Source organism: Lynx rufus, unplaced genomic scaffold (genome assembly GCF_022079265.1).
Source record: "Lynx rufus isolate CCGP_SWC_20201006 ecotype Redwood Valley unplaced genomic scaffold, mLynRuf1.p SCAF_9, whole genome shotgun sequence".
NCBI classification, from domain to species: Eukaryota; Metazoa; Chordata; class Mammalia; order Carnivora; family Felidae; genus Lynx; species Lynx rufus.
Genome location: NW_025814897.1, coordinates 105355034 through 105377690, shown reverse-complemented (window position 1 = coordinate 105377690; position 22657 = coordinate 105355034). Strand labels below are relative to the sequence as shown.

Here is a 22657-nt window from a genome sequence, read left to right as displayed (position 1 = left end):
CTGCTTTCCCTCTCTGGGCCTTTCCCGTGGCTCCCAGAACTCTGCACCTACCGTATTTTCCTTTAACTTTCAAGAAGATAAAGGCTGTGGAGATGAGTAAGCCAAGGAGGAGAATTCCCAGAATGATGCAGAGGATGAAAAGCATTAGTTCTCGCGATTTCCAGGCTTCTGCTTTCTGGATCATAGTAGGTTCTGGAAGCAAGAACCCCAAATCAGAAAGAGGAACAGACGTAGACTTCTTGCCTCTCCAGCATCTCTGCAGCCGACCTACTTCCCTTTTGGACTTATCTTCCTCCTCTCTTCTTTTTTCCGAATGTCCCCATCTGCTTTTAGACACTTTATATTGGGAGGTGCCCAAGAAATGTTGAATGAACAATTAGCTGAGTGAGCCTTTCCCCTGGCCACCCGCTCAGTAATCATTGAGTGCCCACTGTGTGCCCACTAGGCTCTAGGGATACAAATACGACATCGGCATCATAGGCCTTGAGGGCCACTGTCTAGTGGGGAGACGAACACGTTGACTCAATCCAATATGGCGCCAGGCTTACTGGGAAGGAGGTATGGGCAGGCATGAGGCCTTACAAGGGGCCTTCTCTGGTAGGGCAGGGTGGGAGGTGGACACCGAGGCTGGCTTTCCAGAGAAGGTGACGTGGAGCCACCTCTGGCAGCGAACAGACCATCAGGAGGGCAAGATGTCCTTTCTGTGCCCTGGATGCATCGTTCCCATCAGACACGTACTCCCTGAGGGCAGAGGTGAGGGCCGTGATTCTGGACCTCCCAGCTCCGCAGCCCTGATGTGACTTCCTGTCTTCACCCCTCTCTCGGTGCCACCCCTGCTAAAAAAGAACCCAAAGCCTGCAAAGAGGCTATAATGAGGCAGGTGCTTGGAGCCCTCGAGAGAGGAGAGACGGGACTCATCTCCTCCTCGGTGTTAGGCCACAGGGCTGGATGAAGGGTAGTGACAGCACCACAGGGGGCTGGTGGGATGCGAGCATCCTGACCCCCTGGCTGGGCATAGTGACTGCTCCCCACTGCCAAGAAATTACCCTCTCCCTGTTCTCATTTTCTCCCCTCCCCTGCATCTGCAAAGGGCTTGACTTGAACCAGGGTGGGAGGTGGGTTTAGCAGCAGGAAGTGGGTGTAAGAGGGAGGCTGGGCTGCGGGGGCCACGAAGAGACCAGTGAATTCGGGCCCAGAGGGACAGGCTGAAGGCAGAGCTGTGGGGCCAAGGGCTAGAGTGTGGATCTTTCTTTGCTCTTTGAAGGCTGATGAGGCTTCCCACCTTGACCTCAGAGAGAGAGAGAGAGAGAGTATGCGAGTGGGTGTCTGGGGTCCTGGCAGGAGTTCACCCTACAGCCCGTACCCTTCCCAGCGTTCCATTCCCTCTCTGTGCCTTCATCCATTGCCAGTTGTCTGTCAGGACTTAGTGCCCCTCCACTCCGTCCCCAGGCCCCTGTCCACCTTCCTCCAGTGGAAGCAGGGGACGGCACCCAGCCGGTGAACCCCCTGCCTATCCCGGGGTTGCCAAGGGGCTCCGTGCCCGGACTAAATAATCACGAGAACACCTAATGCTCCGACAGTGCTTACCGAGTGCTCTGCCCTGTTCTAAGTGCTTTAGAAAAATGAATTCACTGGAGACTCACAGCAAAGCCAGGAGAAAGCTACGGCGATTATCATCCCCACTTTATAGTCAAGGGATCTGAGGCTCAGAGAGACTCAGCCCAACATTACCCAGCTAGCAGGGGACACGGCTGGGCTTTGAGCCTCAGGAGTCTTCCTGGAAGTCAGCCAAGCTACACACAGCTGGCGGGCAGACCAAGCCTGGTTCAGATCAGAGCCTTGGATGCAAACTCCGGCCAAATGCCGGCTGGCTGCGCCTTCATCCTGTGAGTGCGAGCTTTTTTCTCTGTGTAAAGGCTCTAATGAGACCTCCCCGATGGGGACACCAGGAGCATCACAGGGCCGGAAACTAATGATGGCAAAGCTCTGGATCAGTGCCCGGGATGTTATTAACCCACTGACTGTGAGCTACCACTGGCCCGTGTCAGACCAGGTCAGCGCTGGCTCTCTCCAGCTCTGTTCTCCTGCCCGACAGGAGAGTGGGCTCCTGTCCATGAAATACCAGGATTCGGGAAAGCTGGGGAGCTTACACGGCAGGGAGGGGAGAGGAGAGGGGCAGAAGCACCCACAGAATGGAGCCCGGGGACAGGGAGGGGGCGGAGGGAGCGGCAAGTCCATCGGCTGCAGGTAGGGGACGTGGGAGGCGTGCACCCACCTCCCTGAGAAACCGCACACCCAGCGACACTCACCCACAGTGACCGGCTGAACGCTTGCAGGGGCTTCAGAAGTGGATAGATTGAGCAGACTTCGGGAGCCTGTCAGAAAGCACCGATCACTTACTCAACACGTATTACCAAGCACCTACTGCGTGCCAGTCCTTGTGTTAGAAACTGAGCAAGACAGACAAGTGACCTGGAACTTGGGGGTGCATATGGGTAAGAAAACCTGCCTTTCCCACCCCCACCCCCCACACTAAGGAAACTTCATGCTGGGAAGTTTCTTGGGTTAGAGTAAGAGGCTGATGAGAAAAGAACGATCCTTTCTTTCTGTAAAATCTGCTACAGACCCCAAATCTCTTTTTCTGTCAAGTCCTGGGTTCGTTCTTCACATTGGCCCCGGGAGCTGGGAAGCCGACATTACGATCACTATCATTATCGCTTGACAGGTAAGGGATGGGGCTTACAAAGTCCCTCGGTGGATATCACCCGATTTCCCAGCTACCCTGCGAAAGGGCAAGGATCGGCAACCACACGCTCATGGAACTGAACGCCCCCCCCGCCCCAGTGGGTAAATGGTGGAGCTAGGCTTCGTAGACAGGTGTCTGAGCTCCCTCGCGACGCCTAATGCCATGTTTCTCTGGGTCTAACGCTCTGGCTTTGTCACAGTTTAACACCTCCGCAATTGGGGCGATGGCATCCATTGTTACAACTGATGGCGTGCCACGAGTTTATTTTGGCAGCATTGTTGTCCTTTATGGTACATAAAATAATAAGCGTGACCTCCCGATGCCGCCTTAGATTTGGCGAAATATGGCAGAGTCCGATTCTTAGTGGGGAAATGAGGCTTAGCGGAAATAAGCGGCACCGGGTGCTCCCCAATGCCTGGCACGTGATCGGGGCCCCAGACTCTGTCGCTGATGTTACTATTAGTGTCTCCCACTGTTATCCTTCTATGCCACCAGCCCTGGGATAGCCGTTGGTTTCATGTCCTTGAGCCAGTTCCGGTCAACAGAGACCATTGCTTAGCATGCAGGAATGTCTCACCAAATATTGGACGTCACGATCTGGGGGCTGAATCGAGGAATCTGGGGGCAAGAGTGCCCTGATTATTTAGCCGTGTCTCCCTGGGCATGGTAAGGGCAACGGTCCCTGGAAGGCCAGTAGTCGTCATTCCTGACCTAGTCCAAGCCATGGTCCCTGGCCTGCCAGTTCTCAGGCTTCAGATTCGGGTGGAATCGCTAGTCTACATCGGGGGGTAGGTGAGGTAGGGGTGGGGAGGAGGGGTACCTGAGCAGAGGACTCTGGCTGCCCTCGACTGTCTGCAGAGATAGGGGTTGTTGAACCTCCAGAAGCAATCGGAGGGGGTGGGCTCCTCCCCTTTGCATGAGTAGTACATTTTCCCCGGCAGGGAATGGGGCAGCCCCTGGAGTCTTGTGGCCACGGTCCCACAGCCCAAGGTCCGGCAGAGCACCTGGGCCTCCGAGGAGTACCACTCACTGTCACACACTGTGCTCCAGACCCCACGGAAATGTACTTCCACCTGCCCCTCGCAGGAGTCGGCGCCCCCAGTCAGGCGCCAGGACTGGTGCTCTGCAGAGGAGAGGTGCGGGGGGTGGGGGTGGGGGCAGAGTCAGGTCAGGACCCTTTGGGCTGAACCCCCCTCGCCCCCCGCCCCAAGCAGGCCTGGCTCATGGATGCAAACACCCTACAGCCAACCAGTCTCCAGAATCCGTGTCCTTCCCCGTCTATATCTGCCCACACATCCCCCGGGGGTCATCTGCTGCATCTACACTGGCCCATGCTGCTCTGCTACTCAAACTGTGGTCCGTGGATCTGCAGCATAGGCGTGGCGTGGGATCTGGTCAGAAACTCAGACTCTCAAGCCCTGCCCGCACCTACTGAGTCAGAATCCCTATTTACCAAGACCCCTTCTCCCCAGCCCCCATGCCCGCGCACAAGTAGAAAGAAACACTGGCTGGACCAGAGCTTCGTGGCCTCATCTGGAAGGCTGACAGCCTCCTCCGTCCGGCTCCCCTTGCTGCTCTGAACCCGGTGACCGGCTGGCCCCGGGGAAGAGTCTCACCACCGATGTGGCTTCCTCCAGGAGGTGGGCAGGCTTACCCTCCAACTCTGGAGTCCTGGTTCCCTCTAAACTCCACCTGGCTTGCTTTCTTAGGGCGCTTGTCACTCTCTCCCTCCGATGTTGCCTGTCTCTTATTTGCTTGTCTCTTATTTGCTTGTCCCCGTATTTGCGAGGACTCGACCTCGCTCCGGCAGGGGTCATCCCTCCCGGCTCCCAGTAAGTGCGGGTAGATGACCCCCGGCTCACCTGAGCACAGCACGCCGGCGTCCTCCTTGTGACCGCAGTAGCCGTTTCCTGGCAGCCCACGGCAGTCCCACAGGTGGTCCTCGGTCCCCGAGCAGTTCACCTGGTCCCGGTGGATGGGTCCTTGGCCGGGCGCGAAGTGCAGGCCGGGCAGGGCCTGGACCGCCCAGCCGCAGTTCAGCTGCCGGCACACCACGTGGGCGTCCTTCAGGTCCCACGTGTCGTCGCACACCGACCCCCACTGGCCGCGCTCTAGCATCTCCACGCGGCCGGCGCACGGACCGCTGCCGCCCACCAACCGCACCGCGCGGTTCTCTGGGGAAGGAGAAGAGGTTTGTGGGTGGTTGGGAAGAGCGTGGGGGGAGGGGGGAGGGTGGTCCTAGCGGTGGATCCGATGAGACGAGCTGGTAGCTCGGTGGGCAGGACTGGAAAACCCAGTCAGGGCTGAGGACCTAGTGGGCAGACGTGGGGGACTCCGCAGGACTAAGGACCTGTGGGTGGGCTATGGGGCCGGTGGGAGGGGCTAGTAACCTCGTGGGCGGGACAGGGGAAATCTCTGGGCTTGCGGACTGGGTGGGCGGAGCTGCAGGCTGGTGGGTGGGGCTAGAGGCCTGGTGGGCGGAGCCCGAAGAGCAGGCTGTCCTCGGGGCTGGAGAGCCGCGCTGCTAAGGGACACAGGGAACCTGGCATATTTGTGCACATGGGAGGTGGGGGCAGAGATAGAGGTCCTGAGCGAAAGCAGAGGCGGGACCAGTAGGTAAGGGCTAGAGACCCAGTTAGGATTGGGGAGCCAAGGGGTCAGGTTGGGGACCACAGTGGCGGAGCTGGAGATCCAGTAGGGGGAGAGGTCCAGCGTCCAGATCTGAGGACTTGCTCAGAGCTGGAAATGAGACAGTGCTGCAGTCCACCAGTGTGGGAACCAGCTGTGCTTGCATTGGTGGCGGGTGGCCGGTGGCGGGCGGCGGGGGGTGGGGGGGTAGGGGAAGGGAGGGTCCGGCGGGCGGGCCTTGGGTCCAGTGGCCAGGGCTGGGGACAGGAGTGAGGGACAATGGCTTGAAGGCCTGAGGGTAGGGCAGGCAGGGCCAAGATGACGGTCTACTTGTACCTGCGCAGGTGACCTCAGCTGGCCTCCTGTCGCTGTCGCACGGACGCTCCACCACGTCGCAGAGTGGCCACTCGGGCCCTCTGCACAGGACGGCGGGCGCCAGGGCCAGTGTGGCGTTCGGGGCCTCGCTGGCGTTCCCCGCGCCTGGACCAGGCGGCAGCTCCGAGGGCGGCAGGGTGGGCTGGACGGCTGCCCCCGCCCCGCCGCAGCTCAGCGCGCGGCACGCGGCCTCGGTGGCATTGTGGTTCCAGAACGCCCCGCACGCGGGCTCCCACGACTGTCGGATCCAGACCTCCACCGTCCCGCTGCAGTGACTGCTCCCATTCACCAGGCGGATCCCGAGCGGCTCTCCTGGAAGTGCCAGACGCCAGCTGAGACCTCCACCGATTGGGACTCTGCAGACCCCAGGGATGGCAGTGGGGGGCGGCGGCTTCCAGGGGCTCCACCGCTGACCTGCTGTGTTACCTCAGACTATACCCTCCTGGGCTCTGGGCCTCAGCCTTCCCATCTGCAGAATGGGGCTGGGCTGGTTCATCCCCAATCCCCCTTTGGGGCCTGACCTGGTTCTCCTTAGAGTCAGGAGACGGGGGCTGAGGGTGACTGTAGAGGTTAGGATGCCTTTGTTCCATCTAGGGTGACAGAGAACCAGGGGTCCAGTCCCCACAAACCTCCCTCTCTTGCCCCTGTCTCCAGGGCACCCTTGTGTGAAGGAAGGGCAGAGTTCTGGGTGCCAGGCCCTGCCCTTGTACTGTGGATGCCATGCGTCCACTCTTAGGCCCCTCTGCTGTTCTGAGAGTTACCATTGAGGCCGCCATCATGACCTGGAAGCCCTGGAGGATGGTTATGGGGTTGGTGATGGGGTTGAAGACGGGCTTCTTGGGATGGTGGTAACCCAGACACCGTCCTTGGGGAGTCACCTGCCTATTTTTGCCCAGGACTACACCCTCAGGATAGCACACAGCTTTGCACAGAGTAGGTGCTTAATATGTGTTGAGTTAATCAAGGACCCACTTGGCAGAACCCCCCCCCCCCCACTAAGAGTTCTTCAGCTTGTTCTCAGCAAGTCTCCTTAAAATGCTTACTGAACATTTTGACCTCCCATACGTGACATTTTATTTTAAGGTAAGCCCCTTGCCCAGCGTGGGGCTTGAATTCATGACCTTGAGATCCAGACCTGAGCTGAGATTGGGAGTCAGATGCTTAATGGGCTGAGCCACCCAGGTGCCCCAAGCATATGTGACATTTTATCAGTGGCCTTTCAAAGATGGCAGTTCTAAGATCTCAGAGGGAAGGTGATGGCGGGACTCAGGCACTGAGCCAGGAAGTTAGGGAGCCTCCCTGATACCCTAAAAGTCTTTCCTCTCCCATCACTCAGGACACCCCCCGCTTGGTCTCAGAAAGCCGGCTGTGCGCCCCAGAAAGATTGTTTCCTTACCTGACTCCAAGGGCTGGGTCTCTGTGCTGCTGGTGTTGGGCTGGCCGGATGGGGTTGGAGTCGGGTGACCTGAAATTAACCAGCAGCGGCCATGGTGGGTGAGTGAGCACAGAGGTAGAGGGCACAGAGGTGTCTTCAAGGACAGGGGACACTTTCTGTGGCTACGTGGGGACCTTGACACGACATGGCCCTGGGCCTTGGGCATAGTTGCCTCCATTCAGGGTAGGGAAATTCTCAAGCTTTCTTCTGGGGCATTTTCCACTTCCCCTTTGAATTGTGCAAACGTGCTCAGACATCAGAGTAGAGCAGGGAGGAGTGACTGGGGGCTTTGGGGACACACTTCCTGGCTGAGTGACCGTGGATGGGCTACTACCCTCTCTGGGTCAGAGTCCCAGTTTGTTGGCAGTCGCACTTAGGCAGGTATTGTGAGGCTGAAAGGAGTCAATACCTATAAAATACTGGACCTACAGAAGAAGCTCAAACGGGAGTTATTGTCAGGAAGAACATTGTTGTTTGGAAAACTGAGAAACTCACACCAGGCTTCTGGGTAATCGTTGCATCTGGGGGCGGGACCATCAGACTGCAGAGCTTTCAGATGCGGAGAAACTAACATTTGCCAAAAGCTGAAGTTATGCAAGGTCCTCGCAGATAGTATTCCATCTTCCTCCAAACAGGCAGTGAGATAGCTATTAGCGTTTGCTTTTTACAGATTAGGAAAGGGAGGCCCAAAGAATAGAAACCAATCGCCTGGCCCAGATGGTACCCCTTTGTCCTTCCAGAGCCCTGTCCTCTTGGCCCCCTGGGGGCTGACCTGTTTGGGCTACATCAGCATCTCCCTGGGCCCTTTAGCTTTTGCTTGGCTCAGCCAACGGGGAGCCCCAGCAGAAGCAGGAGGGAGGGAGGAGCGTGGAGGGGTAGGTGCTTATTCCCCTGGCTCCTCCTGTCCTTGACTCTCTCCTTCCAGGTCTCGCTGACCACTCCCTGGTCTTGTCTCCTTGGGTCCAGAGTGGCAACAGCTTACCTTATCCTTTGCAAATAGCCTTTTGGTTTTTCTGTGTGTTTTTAAATGTTTATTTATTTTTGAGAGAGAGAGAGAGAAAGAGAGAACACACAAGCAGGGGACGGGCAGAGAGGGAAGGAGACAGAATCCCAGGCAGGCTCCACACGGTCAGTGCAGAGCCCGACGCGGGACTGGAACCCACAAACTGAGATCGTGGCCTGAGCTGAAGATGCTTAACCAACTGATCCACCCAGGCGCCCCCGTAAATAGTCTTTTTGTAAATAAGCCCCTTCAAAGTCTCCTATTTTGAAAGCGCCTCCCGTTTCCTGTTGGGACCCCGACTGATATTGGCCCGAGGCACCCCCCCCCCCCCCCCCCCCGCCCCAGCTGAGCAAAAAGCAGAGTTTGGATTTGACCGGTCTCCGAGGAATGGGCTCCGTGCTGGGCAGGGATATTCCAGTTTGCAGACGCAGAAAGGGAGGGCTGTGGCCAGGGCCGCTGTGCTCCCAAAGGAGCGCCCCTGCATTCAGGGTCTCTCCCCTGCATTCAGAAGGGCGTGTGCTCGCTGATGGGCCGATGTGGGGAAGAGGCAGCGAGCCTCCTTCGTCCCTTCCTTCTCTATCTTCTCTTTTGACCCAGTATTGGAGGCCCTGATGCAACCACAAGATGGAGGGAAATGCGGACCCGACTGGAATTTTGTGTAAGAAGTAAACCTCTTTTCCGGTTCACATCCTGGTGCCCCCTCCGAAAAAACATACGCAAACCCTCCAAAAAAACAAAACACCCAGAAGTGAACCTCTGCTGGGGTAAGCCATGAAGATTTCACCCTATGTTGGTTACTCCGGCCCAGCCTGGCCTGGTCTGACTGATCTAGGGGCTGCAGACTCAGGCACGGCTGCTACGTATTCTGAGAAGCTTCTCCGGACTCGTACCCAGTCGTGCGCGCAGGCGCACCCAACGCTCAGGCCTGCAGACACAGCTCTCCTGTAGGCACCCATGTGGGCCACTCCATCACTCAGACAGAAAGTAATCAGGCCTAGAATTGCCTGTCCTTGCCAGCTCCCTGCTTGGCTGCCCGGCCTGACCCCCGGGGAGGGAAAGGACTCAGAATTCAGAGCACAACCTCTGTGGCTAATGGAATATTCAGAACCAGGATCCAGACGCCCCGAGGTTAGGACTGCAGAATCCCGGTTCCCACAGCAATGGTCCCAGTGCCACAGAGTAACAGTTTTCAATACGTGTGCCAGGGCCCGGGGTGGGGAATGGGGTCTTGGCTGTGGCGTGTGTGTGCCTGTGATTGTGGTGGGTGTGTGAGTGTGTGGTTGTGACCATTTGTGTGCGAGCGTCTGTGTGTGTGTGTGTGTGTGTGTGTGGAGGGCCCTAGATCGACTGTGTGTGTCTCTGGGTCTGGGAAACCACTCTCGTGTGCAAAAACACACATGCTTTCTGTTAGACCAGAAAACCCTGGAGGGCGGGGCTCAAAGCTGAACCAGCCCTGTGTCCCAGGCTGTCCAACCCTGTGGTTGCTGATTGACTGGCTGATGGAGGAGTGAGTAGACCTGCCAGGCTTTATTTTGTTTTTTTACATTTATTTATTTTTGAGAGACAGACAGAGACAGAGCACACGTGGGGGAGGGGCAGAGAGAGAAGGAGACACAGAATCCGAAGCAGGCTCCAGGCTGGGAGCTGTCAGCACAGAGCCCGACGCGGGGCTCGAACTCACAAACCGTGAGGTCATGACCTGAGTAGAAGTCGGACGCTCAACCGACTAAGCCACCCAGGCGCCCCTAGACCTGCCAGCTTTAAGGACAGCTGTCACCAAGGCAGTTTATTCATTCTCAAGTGTTTGTTTTCTGTGTCCCAGGCATTTTCCTGCCCCCAATCCCAAGAAGGGATCCTGGCTTTTGTGTTCTCTGGGTCCTGTGCCTGTAGGAACAAAAGAAGAATTTCCCTCCCACCCTCCTTGCATCCAGGCCTCGGCTGGCACGCGGGGCCCAACGCAGCACCGGTGCGTCCCAGGAATCATTGCTGCCTTTGTCTGGTCCTGCGTTTCACACTTTTCTTTGCATTTGATTCACTTTTTGCTGGAGTAAATTTATTTGAAAAGGAACTGTTACCTTTTCCCGGGAATCTGCTCTACAGCATTAAGATACTCAACTATAAAAGTGTTGATTGTGGTGTCTTGGATGGCTAATCACTAGACACAGAGTGAATGCTCATTCGTTGGGGAAATGGAATGAATTATGGCCCGGTTACAGCATGTCCTCTGATGCCGCCTTTATAAAGAATGAAATGGACACACACCGGTTGGAAGGGTTTCCATCCTGTGTTGAGTAAGGAAGCAAGATGCAGGGAAGGAGGTGTAATGTGATACAACTTTGGTAAAGCGATGGCCAAAAAGAAAAAAAAAAAACACCTTTTATGAACTGGTACGATTATATGGACATGGGGAAGAGTGTGGGGGGAAAGACAGAGGGGGCCAGATTTATGGGCGTGTGACCTGTGCATTCACAGGCCCCCAACTCAGAAGGTTCCCTGGACGTGGTTCAGTGCTGTCTCCATCTTGAAATTCTTAACAGTTTTTTTAACAAGGGGCTCTACATTTTTCTATTGCACTGGGGGGGCCCCTTCACATTTTGTAACTGGTCCTGGGGCCGAGCCTTATGCTGGTGGGAGAAGCGAGGGAAAGAGAGAGAAAGCAAACAAGGAAAGAAGGAGATAAAAGGCTGTATTTAGGAAACCATGTGTGGTATGAATGCATTTCTATAAAATCAGGTACCGAGGTAGACGTGCACAAACTTAGCGAATATAGAGCACAAATGGACTTTTAGTACGGCGTGCCCCACATGGAAGCTAACTGTGAAACTAAGTGTACTAAAAGGAAAGCCACATGAGAAATATTAAAAGACGCATCATCATCGAATAAAGACGGGCTCTTTGATAGGCTCAGAAAGAATGACAGAGCCTCGAAGAGAAAATCATTAAAATAATTGAATCTTTTTCTTCCCACGCGGCTCCGTGTTATTGGATACTAAACTCGGTTATGCTGTGTGCCCCACAAAATCATCTTGAGTTGTGCGCCCCTCCCCGTTCTGCAAAAGTATGGACCCACAGGGATGAGAGATGGAGGGGAGGGCTCCGACCGGGGGGAGAAAACTTACCCCCCCTGCGCGGGACGACGGACAGCAGCTTTTCCGGCCGGCCCCGAGCAGAATGGGCCAGGACCCTGGACAGGGTAGCCAGGGGAACATGCCAAGGGAACGTGAAATGTAGGCGACCGAGGACAGGAAAAATGAAGAGTCACCTTGCCTGGAGGCTGAGAGACACTTGTCCTCCTCTTGTGTCACCCAGGCCCGTGGGACTCCCCGGGGCTTGGAGAGCTGGGGGACATGGAAAGGGAAGAGGCGTAGACACCGAAGGAGAGGCCGAGGCCCAGCTGGCCGGCCCAGTGTCAGAGCAAGTGGGGGAGGGGAGCTGTCAGACCCCTTCGGGGTCACCAGAACACCGCCCTGGGCACGCCCGGCACACGGGGTGAGAGAAACACCAGCTGAAGGCTCCAAAGATATGCCGAGAAAAGCATAGACGTAATAAGTGCTTGCCGAGAGGATGATGTTGCAGGGCCGGGGTTTGGGGGAAGGCAGGGTGGAGACGGAGGGCTGCAGCCACGTACGTGGAGGGGGCCCACAGAGAGAACCAGCGCGCGCAGGGCATGTGTCGCCTGCCACAAGCACATTGTTTTCTTTTTAACATCAGTACAAAGTGTCATGAGCCCACGTCAACGGCCTTGAGAACAACAGCAGCAGAGCCCTTTTGATCCGGTCATTTCGTTTCTGGAAACCTGTCCTAAAGAAATAATCTGGAATACTCCATAGAGATTAGAGGCCATGGGTCAGAATTGGAAAGTTCTAGATTCCTTTCCCCACCTGAGCCCTTTTCTGTTGTTGTTGTTTTTTTTTTTTCCTTTTAAGAGAGTGTGAGTGGGGGAGGGGCAGAGAGAAGGAGAGAGAGAATCCCAGGCAGGCTCCGTGCTGCCAGCGCAGAGCCCGATGCGGGGCTCGAACTCACGAACCGTGAGATCATGCCCTGAGCCTAAATCAAGAATCGGAGGCTTAACTGACCGAGCCACCCAGGTGCCCCCGAGACCTTTGCTAACTGATTCAGGCAAATCATTTAACTTCTCTGAGCCTCGGAAATTCCCTCTGTAAGACGGGAGCAAAAGGACCCCCCAGTGCAGGCTCACCGTGAACATGGAAATATACGACACACGTTAGACAAAGCCTTCCCTTCCCTTGTTTCTAATAGGAAAAAAATTTACAGTCCTCCAAACTGGGGACAACTGAATTGTCTAAAAGCAACTGGCGGATCGGTTAGGAGGATCAACAATAAAAATATTTGCAAAAAGATATTCACAAAGAGTTTTTAATGATGTGGGGAAAACTACAAATACTTTGGGCTCTCCCCTCTGGCCCCCGCCCCTACCCAGCCCGGCTTTAAGCTTCTGAAGGTCTTCTGAGACCCAGAGGGAGCCCGAGTTCGGTCCCCCATTCTGTCCTCTCCTTGAACCCTGGACTTTTTCCCTCCGTGGCCCCAGTCGCATGCAGTTACGGTGGTTTTAGTGATGTGCTGTTGATTCCCAACAGGCCCGCTAGATTCTAAGGGTCACAGGGACAGGGATGTTCCATATCCCCGACACTTGGCACAGTGCCTTGCCCAGAAGAGATGCTAAAAGGATATAAATAAATGAAATGTGATCTCTACTACAGAAAAAAAAAAAAAGCATAGGAAAAATAAAAACACTAGCAGGAAATATGCCCATACGGCGAGTTTTGTTGTTTTCTCTCTCTTTCGGTTGCTTTAAATTTTTAAAATCTTCTATGACAAATTAAAAATCAAAGGTCTCCAAAGAAACAAGTGGGCCTTTTTTTCGGGGAGAACATGTGGTTGGCTCGCAGTACTAATACAATGAGTTTTTTTTAGTGTTTCTTTATTTTTGAGAGAGAGAGAGAGAGAGTGCGAGCCCAAGTGGGGGAGGGGCAGAGCTGTCCACACAGAGCCCGACACGCGGGGCTTGAACTCATGAACCATGAGATCATGACCTGAGCTGAAGTTGGACGCTTAATTGGCTGAGCCACCCAGGTGCCCCCACAATGAGTTTGAAGCCAGCTGTCCACTCGTTCCGCTCACCCGAGCCTGTGGAGAGGGTCCGGCAGACCACGTGGCCAGTGTGGCCATGTCAGCCAGAGCCACACTCACGCCTGGAGGTGAAACAAAGAGCTCGTGTGCTCCGTGGGTCAAGCCGTTTCTTCTCTGGTAAATGTCAGGATTGTTGGGGGCAGAGTGGAGGGGTCACACCGGGGCTGAGTGTTAGAAGAGGCGGGTCCGGGCTGATTTCTATCATTAGCTTTCTGTGTCACCTCGGATGGGTCTTTTATACTCCCCGGACCTGTTTTCTCACTTGCAAGACAACAGACTGATAGCTTTCTGGTCTCTTCTAGTCCTTCGATCCTTTCATTATAATTAGATAAAATATATAATGAAAGGCAACTCTAATGAACACTCACTGTATGCCCCAGAGATGATGAGTATTATCAATGCGCTTTAATCCCATGTAGTATCTATTCGAATCCTGAAACTATCCTATGAAGTGGGAACTATCAGCCTCCCTGTGTCATCACAGAGAGAACTGCAACACAGAGAGGTTAAGCAAATCACCCACGGCCACCCAGCTGGTCAGCATTAGAGACAAGCGTAGAGCCTGGGCAGTCTGGCTTGAGAAGCCACTCTTAAACCACTACATCGTACGACTTCCAATATCCTATCGATATAAATGGAAAATGTGTCCTGTGCTCTCAGTGTATCATTACAGGGGGCAGTTCACCATATGCAAAGAGTTCGTATGTACCAATGCGGCAAGAGGAGTAGAAATCTGGAGATGTTAGAGATCCTTTTGTCCAAAATGGAGAACCGTGTTGTGCTGCACTGTCCGACATGGTTGCAATTTTCATTTTATTTAATGCAATTCGTTTAAACGTCATCTTACAAACTGATATTCGATCCAGTCGTTGGAAAACTTCAAAAACCGTTCGAGCTGCTTAGATACGTGAATCTACCTTTGCCATAGCGAATTTTATGAAATCTGAATACAGATCAAGTACTGCTGATGAAACTTTAGGGTCCAGACTGAGATGGGCTTTAAATGCCAAGTATACACCATATTTCGAAGACTTGGTAAGAAAAAAAGTAGACTGTGAAATAGCTCATTAATAACTTTTTATATTGACAGCATGTTGAGATGATATTTTGGACATATGGGTTCAGTAAAATATATCATTATGTTAACTTCATCTGTTTTCACTTTTAAAAATGTGGCTACAGGAGAATTTAAAATGACCAATGTGGCTCACATCATATTTGCATCAGACAGCACGATGTGGGGGAGAACATGGGCCTTATATCCACAGGCTTGGACAGGAGACCCAGCCCTGCCCTTACTAACTATTTTTTTTAAGTTTATTTATTTATTTTGAGAGTGAGAGAGAGCATGCGTGCATAAGTGGGAGAGGGGCAGAGAGAGAGGGGGAGAGAGAGCAAATCCTAGGAGGGCTCTGTGCTGTCAGCGCTGAGCCTGATTCGGGGCTTGAACTCATGAACCATGAGATCGTGACCCCAGCGAAAACCAAGAATCAGATGCTTAACTGACTGAGCCACCCAGGCGCCCCTTCCAATACTTTAGAAGAACTCATTTAATTTCATTTCATTCCCACAGCAAGCCCGCAAAGTGGGGGACACTGAGGCACAAAGACGTTTTGTAATTTACCCAAGACGACACGGTGAGAAAATGTCGGAGCTGGGATTTGGACCCAGGCTCTCTGGTTCCAGAGCCCACGCTCTCAACCGCTCTACTCCACTGGTTGGAATCCAGGGTCCTGGTTTCGGCTTCAGTGACAGTGCCGGGGGCAGGGGAGTGGTGGGGGGGGGGAGTGGAGTGGAGGGGGGCAGGGAGCTCTGACAAGCCAGGGGGTCTCCCAAACTCCTTCCACCTCTGCACCGCTCAGCAAGCCCTGAACTCAGACATGAAATCTCTCCCCATAATGGTGGTACAGCTTCCGGGGGTTAATTTCCGAAAGGGGCCCTGACTCCCAGGGTGAGCTGCCACCTTGAAGAGACCATCCTTCCTGGGGCAGAGGCTCCTGGGATGGCATTTGTCCCACTGCCCTCATAACACGGAGGACGCAAGTCTGCCGGCTGAGCCACGAGCTGCCCCTGCCCCTTCCCCACCAGCTCCCCGACCCAGGCTGGGTCCGGTACCGTCTGCCCCCCCCCCCCATTTCTATTGTGAGGAGGAAAGGGACACTTAGAAGACCAACCACCAGTGGAATCGGGGTGGGGTGGGGCGGGTATCGGGGAAGCAGCCAGGAGAGGGGGGGTAGCCGGGACTAGGCGACTGGTTCTCTTTCAAGAAATTCCCTGGAGGTTGTTACTGGGCAGCGATCCGCCGAACGGCTGGACAGAATAAAGGAACAAGCTACAATTCCATTAAATTTGGAAAGAAACATGGTGCCCGTTTACACAAGTAACTTGCAACTGGAGGCAGAGCCGGTAGCTGTGTTCTGTCTTCGAAGGGACTTGCGGGGAGATTGTGACATCCAGTCGGGCTGCGTTTACTTTGTCACGGAGACCGAGGCTGGCCCAGGGGCTTGGTGGGACAGCACAGCCCTCGCTCACTGGTGTCGGTGGCTGTGGTGAACAGACCAGGCTGTACCCGCTGGGAATCTCTAAGTCCAAGAAGGTTGGGGCGACCTTCCTCCCTTTGGAACCTATAGAGAAGTTAGGGGGCTCCTGGGTGGCTCAGTCGATTAAGCATCTGACGTTCGGTTTCCGCTCAGGTCGTGATCTCACGGTTCGTGGGTTCGAGTCCTGCATGGGGCTCCTCGCTGACAGTGCGGAGTCTGCTTGGGATTCTCTCTCTCTCTCTCTCTCTCTCTCTCTCTCTCTCTCTCTGCCCCTCCCCCACTCAGTCTCTCTGTCTCTCAAACTAAATGAACTGAAAGAAAAAAAATTTCTAATTAAAAAGAAAATGTAAGGGGAAGTCAATGACTTGGGATTTTGGCTTTATTTTATTTGATGGGAGTTTTTGTTTGATTTCACTCTCTCCTCTTCTACCTAGGAAAATCTTGGGGACACAGAGGAAACTCAGTGCACACGCTATGAACTGGACCTTTGTGTCCCCCCCCCCCAACCCACCAAATCTGTATATTGAAGCCCTACTCCCCAGTGTGATGGTTCAGGAGGTGGGGTGCTTGGGACGCAATTCGGGTTAGATGAGGTCATGAGGGTGGGGACCTCCTGATGGAAAAAAGAACAGGAGACAGGCACTCTGTCCCTCTGCCACATGAGGACGCAGCAGGAAGGGGGGGCAGCCATGAACCAGGAAGAGGTTCCTCACCAGACACTGAGCCTGCAGGCACCTTGACCTTGGACTTCCCAGCCTCCAGAACTGTGAGACCACGTCGGTACTTTGAGCCATCCAGTCTGTGGCATTTGGCTCTAGCAGCCCAAGCTGAGACAGCACATGATGGATGGGAGTTCAGAGCTCCAGAGGACTCCACTCCCTCAGGGCAGAGAACATCCAGCCTTTTTAGCTTTCTTGCATCACCCCGTCACACGACAGAGGATGTTCATCTGCGTGACCCCCTCCCTGCATGCCCAGCTGGAATTTCTGTCCCCTCCATCGCCACGTCCAACGGCCGCTCATAATTCCCACCGAAAGGGAAGCTCAACCATAGGAACGACGCAACATAACCCGCTTTGGGGCCCGTTAGATTTCTGGAAGTCCCCCGTTGTCTCTCTTGCTCAAGAGAGCGAGGCTGTGTGAGTGACACTGTGCCGAGAGCTGAGAAATGAGTCTGTGGCTGGCCTGCGTTCAATTCCATTCACACCCGTTGACCGCTCGCCGCGTGCCGGGACGGGAGCAGGTGTCAGGGACACGAGCGTGTCACTGGGAAGCTCTGTGGGTTGCCTCGAGGGCTGCGACGGGAACATACGTGAAATGCCTCGGAAGTGGTATCTGGAAGCTGTCGTGATGACCCCCCATCCTGAGGCTTTGGCCTACTTTCTCTTGTCCGGTGCTGAGTGGATACGGTGCAGGGGGGCATCTGGCCGTCGATTACACGTTCCGTCCCAGACACGAAGACGGCTCTGAGGGCCCTTCAGCCTTCTCTGCAAAGGGACAGTTCCAGCTCCCCAAAGACTTTGTTATTTCCTCCTTCCTCCCCATCCCTCTTATGAACCTCAGCAGAGCTGCCCCACACTCACATTTTGCTGCCCCCTTCCCTGGCTCTGCAAGTCCTAGAGATGTTCATCCGGTGGTCCTAGAGACGAGACGGGGCCTGCGGTTGCCATGGTAACAGGAGTTCCTCCAAAACCAAAGGCTCCCGTGGTCCTGACCCCACAGGCGCCTCCGCCAGACCCCACCTTCTGGGCTGCCACCGCCCGGTGAGACGAGACACCACCACCCACGGAGAGTCATGAGCAGCTCCATACTAAGCCCAAGGGGTGACAGAAGGGATGTGGTTCCAAGAGAGCCCAGCAGGCCAGAGGCACTGACTGGCCTTTCACAGGTCCCACCTGCTCGATCCCCCATAAGAATTCAGACCACGGAGTGCGCGAGGCAGACGTCCGGTCCCTCCTCTAGAATTCTGATTCTAGTAGGTCTCGGGTGGGGGAGGTGTTTGAACCAACCCTGCCCGGGTTTGGAACCCAGCTGCCTCCACGCCATGGGCGTGTTGGGCCAATCTCGTTATATGCCAGCCTTGCTTCCCCCACCTCACAGATGTAAATGTCTCGTATGACTGACGTACGATCACAAGAGAGACCCAACACCGGCCCTGGTTAAGTACTCAAGATCTTGCCGGGTCAACGAGTATGAACGTGTATATGTGATAGATGTGTGTGTGTGTGCACATGGGCACAGGAGGTGGATAGAGCGGATTATAAACACATCACGCAGGATGGTCACATCGTTACACATATAACGGATCGAAAAATGGCCAATAATACCTCAAAAAGCTGAAGATGTTCAGACCTTGACCCCCAAACCTATTCCTTTCCATACATATCCTAGAAAAAATTATCTGGCATGTTCACATGCAAACATCCACAGGGATTTTTACTGCAGAAAGAAAATTAGGAGTGGGCCGCCTGGGTGGCTCAGTCGGTTGAGCGTCCGACTTCAGCTCAGGTCATGATCTCACAGTTCGTGGGTTTGAGCCCCGCATCGGGCTCTGTGCTGACCACTTGCTCAGAGCCTGGAGCCTGCTTCGGATCCTGTGTCTCCTTCTCTCTCTGCCCCTCCCCCACTCACGCTTTGTCTCACTCTATTTCTTTTTTTTTTTTTTTATTTAAAAAAAAATTTTTTTTTCAACGTTTTTATTTACTTTTGGGACAGAGAGAGACAGAGCATGAACGGGGGAGGGTCAGAGAGAAAGGGAGACACAGAATCGGAAACAGGCTCCAGGCTCTGAGCCATCAGCCCAGAGCCTGACGCGGGGCTCGAACCCACGGACCGCGAGATCGTGACCTGGCTGAAGTCGGACGCCCAACCGACTGCGCCACCTAGGCGCCCCATTGTCTCACTCTATTTCTTAAAAAATAAATAAATATAAAAAAATTAAAACAAAAAAAAGAAAATTAGGAGTAATCTAACAGCCCACCAGCAGGAAATAATTAAAGATACTGTGTTATATTCATAGACTGGATTATTTCGCTAGAAGCATGAAGTAGATCTTTATCTGTCCACTTGGATAGATCTTGCAAACGTAATATATTGAATGAGAAAAGTAAGTGTTAGAACAGCCTGTCCAGCATGCTAGCACTTATATAAAATATGGCACATGTGCCCATCCATTGGGTATTGATACATTTTTGTGTAATAAGAATATGAAAGCACGGAAGACAATGGTATACACGTCACACTTTGGAGTGTGTGAGTCCTCTGGGGAAGGAAGGAAAAGAATAATACGTATTTCAACAGTATCTATTTGGTTTTCTTTCTTATTAATATAGATCATTTTGCCAAATGTAGCAAAAATGGAAACATTTCTTGTTTGTTTGTTTTTTTAAATGTAAACATTTCTTAAACGAGAGTAGTGGGGATGCAGAATCTGAAGCAGGCTCCGGGCTCCGAGCTGTCAGCACAGAGCCCGACGCGGGGCTCGAACTCACGGACCATGAGATCATGACCTGAGCCGAAGTCGGATGCTTAGCCGACTGAGCCACCCAGGCGCCCCCCGTTATTTTTAATAGAAGTCTGTATAAGTCGCCTTACCTCCGCCCACGTTTCCAGGGTCATGCCCGTGGCCAGGCCCTCTCTGGGCTCTACTGTAGAAAGGTGGAGGTGAGGGAGCCCCAGGCCGGCCTGCAGTTTGGGGTCCAGCCGGGAGGCCCAGGCGTCAAGAGGTGGCTAAATCCTGGCTCTCTGGCTGCACAAAGGGTGTCCCCAAGGAGCCCTGAGGAGGGTGAGTCTAGAAAGTTCCTGCAGGGGAGGAGGATTTGGGCGAGGCCTTGATGGTCAAGGAGCGTTTTACTAGGACCGGGTGAGCAGATGCACATTTACCAAGGGCTTCCTCTGTGCCGAGTGCTTTCCATACGTTATTGTACAGAATCCTCGTGACAACCCTGTGAGGAAACCCGTCTTCCTGACAAAGAGGCTCGGAGAAGTTAAGTTACTAGCCCAAGGTCACAAAGCTTGGTGTGGACAGACCCAGAATGCAAATGCAGGTTTGCTCCCCGTATTTATTCTTTCCATGGCTTCATGCGGCATCAGCCAGTGAGAGGAGGCAGAAGGGCATTCTGGGTCGGGAGTACGGCACGAGCGAAGGCCCCGGGGCAGGTCAGGGACTGGTGCGTGAAGGCAGAATGAGATTCAAGAATAAAATCCTCCAGAGCATGGCCCCCTGTGCAAAGCTCAGGGCTAGGTTTCTGGGTTTCAGTGGAAGCCGAAACCCTGCTGGGCCGCACAGGGTTTTCCAGGGGGCCTGTCCCCACCCACTGGCTCTCTGGAGGGACTCTGGTTTGAGTCTCTGAGAGCTGCTGGAACAGCAGTTTCTGGGTGAATGAAGCTTGAGTGTGGGCACGGGATGAAAATCCCCCCAGCTCCTAGAGGCGGTGCTGACACCTTTCTGAGGGGGCCTAAAGCCCCCTTAGGAGAAGGGCCCCCCGGATGTCAGGCACCCAGAGCTGCTGGAAGCCATCGGCATCCCTCTAAGGAAGGAACCAGGGCCCCTTCCCGAGCCTTCAGGACTTCAGGCTGGGACTGGAATGTCTTGGGGGGAGCGGGGCGCGGGGGACAGAATATCACTTCAGATCCAGTCCGAGCCCACAGTCTTAGCCGCCAGGCCTCGCGGTCGCCCCACGCTTCCCTCCACAAGTCACACGTAGGCTTGCTTTTGAGGGGGCTCAAAGTCCTTCCACGTTTCCGCCTATCTTAACCCTTAGCCAAGAAGGTGCATTCTTTCGGTCCTTCGTTCATTCCTCACCGTTGGCCAGGCTGTGCGCACAACGCGGTAGGGCTCACACGTGTACTCATGGCTCAGTACAGTCGGGGAGAATTTCTATCCCAGGGGTCAGGGCAAAGTGCTCTAGGAGAAGTAGAGGCGGGTGGGAATAACTTGGACTCCAAAGAGCAGGGGACCATCGGGAGGGGTCTTAGAGGATGTGTAGGAGTTCTCAGGGATGACAAAGTGGTGGGAGAGAGAGAGAGCCATCCGAGCCTTGGACAAAGGACTCGAGAGACCCAACCTGCACCTTTCCAGAGGTGAGTGGGCCAGGAGGAGAGATCACCAAGGGCAGCAACGACCCATTCCTCTGTCTGTACCCGCCTTGTTCTCCCGGCCAGTGGCCTGGCCTCACAGGCCTTCCCATCATTCTCTGCCAAGGTGCTTCAGCCCCGATTTATACACCAGAAAGACCTGCTGCTTTCTCAAGCCCCTGCTCCCAGTGACGGCTAAGATCTCTGATCAGCGCCTCTCCCCAAGCCTTTGGGCTTCAAACCAGGATACGCAGAGGCCCGGCTGAATGTTTGGTCAGTACCAGAGTATGATGGGCACTTGGCAAGTTCGGCAGAGTTTTGGGGTGGGCGTCCCAAGCTCCGGCCACCGGCACCCACTGCTTTGGGGTGAGGGTCTGGCTCAGCCAACGGAGCCACCGCTCACTCCCAGCTGTGCTCTGCCCTCCCAATCCACTCCTCTGGCTTGTGACTTTGTTTCTAAACTCTCGAGTCCTGGGGAACGGAGAAACCAAGAAGCCACCACCAGAGGGTTGGATGTCTGTGAGCCCTGGAGTCAGACCGATGCGGGTCCAAGTCCCCCTCTTCCTCTTCATACCAGGATCTGGATTTCTTAGCCTCTCCGCGCCTCGGCGACCCTTCTCCAATGTGAATGGGGATGGTCATGTCACCTCCCTGGAGCAGTCAGGGGGATTAGCCAATAAAGGGGGCACCAGAGGGCCCAGCTTGGGGTTTGCGTGCACACTCCCTTACCGCGGTCTGGAAGCCCCAGAGACCCCCAAACTGAAAGTGCTTTCATAACTCTGTTGGTGGTGGCACCTGACCTTTACCGAAGCAAGGTCTTTGTTTATTCCGTGTGGTGTGGACAATCACACATTGTTGCTGAAGATATATTAATGTATTCGATGCCAGTGGCTGACCGGGCCCTGCCTGAGACCTGACAAAGTAGAGAAGAAATCCAAACAGTCTCGGTTCTGAATCACACCCGGCCCCACGGATTCCAGAAGGAGACAGAGGACCCAGAGCGGTTTTCTGTTTCTCTCCCGAAGGAGTAACTGTGCAGGTCAGTCCTCCACATCTAAGGCCACAAAAGGTGCCCTAACCTCCCCCTCCCCTTCCCTTCTCCTCGCCTCCCCTTAAAGGAAACCCTCCTTAGAAAAGGAGATGGTCTATAAATCAATAAGGAAAAGGCAAGCGATGGGACACTGGGCATACGGCCTGGATAGGCACTTCACGGAAGCAGAAACACGCGGGACCCATAAACTCATGGGAAGTATCCAGCCTCACAGTCATCAGAAAAATGCAAAGTAAGGCCACGGGGAAACGGTATCATACACCCACAATTGAGAAGTGGGGTAATGCTGAGTATTGAGAACGGGGGTCAGCAGGGACTCTGTAGATTGCTGGGGGGAGCTGAGCCCACACAACGACTTTCAAAACATTTCCATAGTCATGACCCAGAAATTCTACCCCTGAGTCTCCCTCTCTCTCTCTCTCTCACACACACACATCCCACACACACACGCACACACACGCGTGCGCACACACGGCTATGGGTGGAATTGTGTCTCACCAAAAAAGATATGTTGGAGTCCTGACCTCAGTACCTAAGAATGTGACCTTATTTGGAGATAGGCTCTTCACAGAGGTAGTCAAGTTAAAACGAGGTCATTGGTGGGGGTGGGGGGGGGAGGGGCGGCTGGTCCAGGAGGACTGGGGTCCTCATGA

General features: G+C 54.3%; 1 protein-coding gene across 6 annotated transcripts in view; it reads right to left on the bottom strand.

The window, feature by feature from the left end:
* CD6 (CD6 molecule) overlaps window positions 1-22657 on the bottom strand; it is a 40617-nt gene that overhangs the window by 5590 nt on the left and 12370 nt on the right. For 5 of the 6 annotated variants that reach the window (XM_047070354.1, XM_047070355.1, XM_047070353.1 and 2 more), the window contains exons 2-7: window positions 7146-7214; window positions 5711-6061; window positions 4609-4920; window positions 3567-3869; window positions 2310-2375; window positions 52-192 (exon numbers count right to left, since the gene is read on the bottom strand). In XM_047070354.1, the coding sequence (XP_046926310.1) occupies window positions 52-192; window positions 2310-2375; window positions 3567-3869; window positions 4609-4920; window positions 5711-6061; window positions 7146-7214 (1242 nt within the window). The remainder of the gene's footprint in view (window positions 1-51; window positions 193-2309; window positions 2376-3566; window positions 3870-4608; window positions 4921-5710; window positions 6062-7145; window positions 7215-22657) is intronic. The other variant, XM_047070356.1, reaches the window with a different exon arrangement.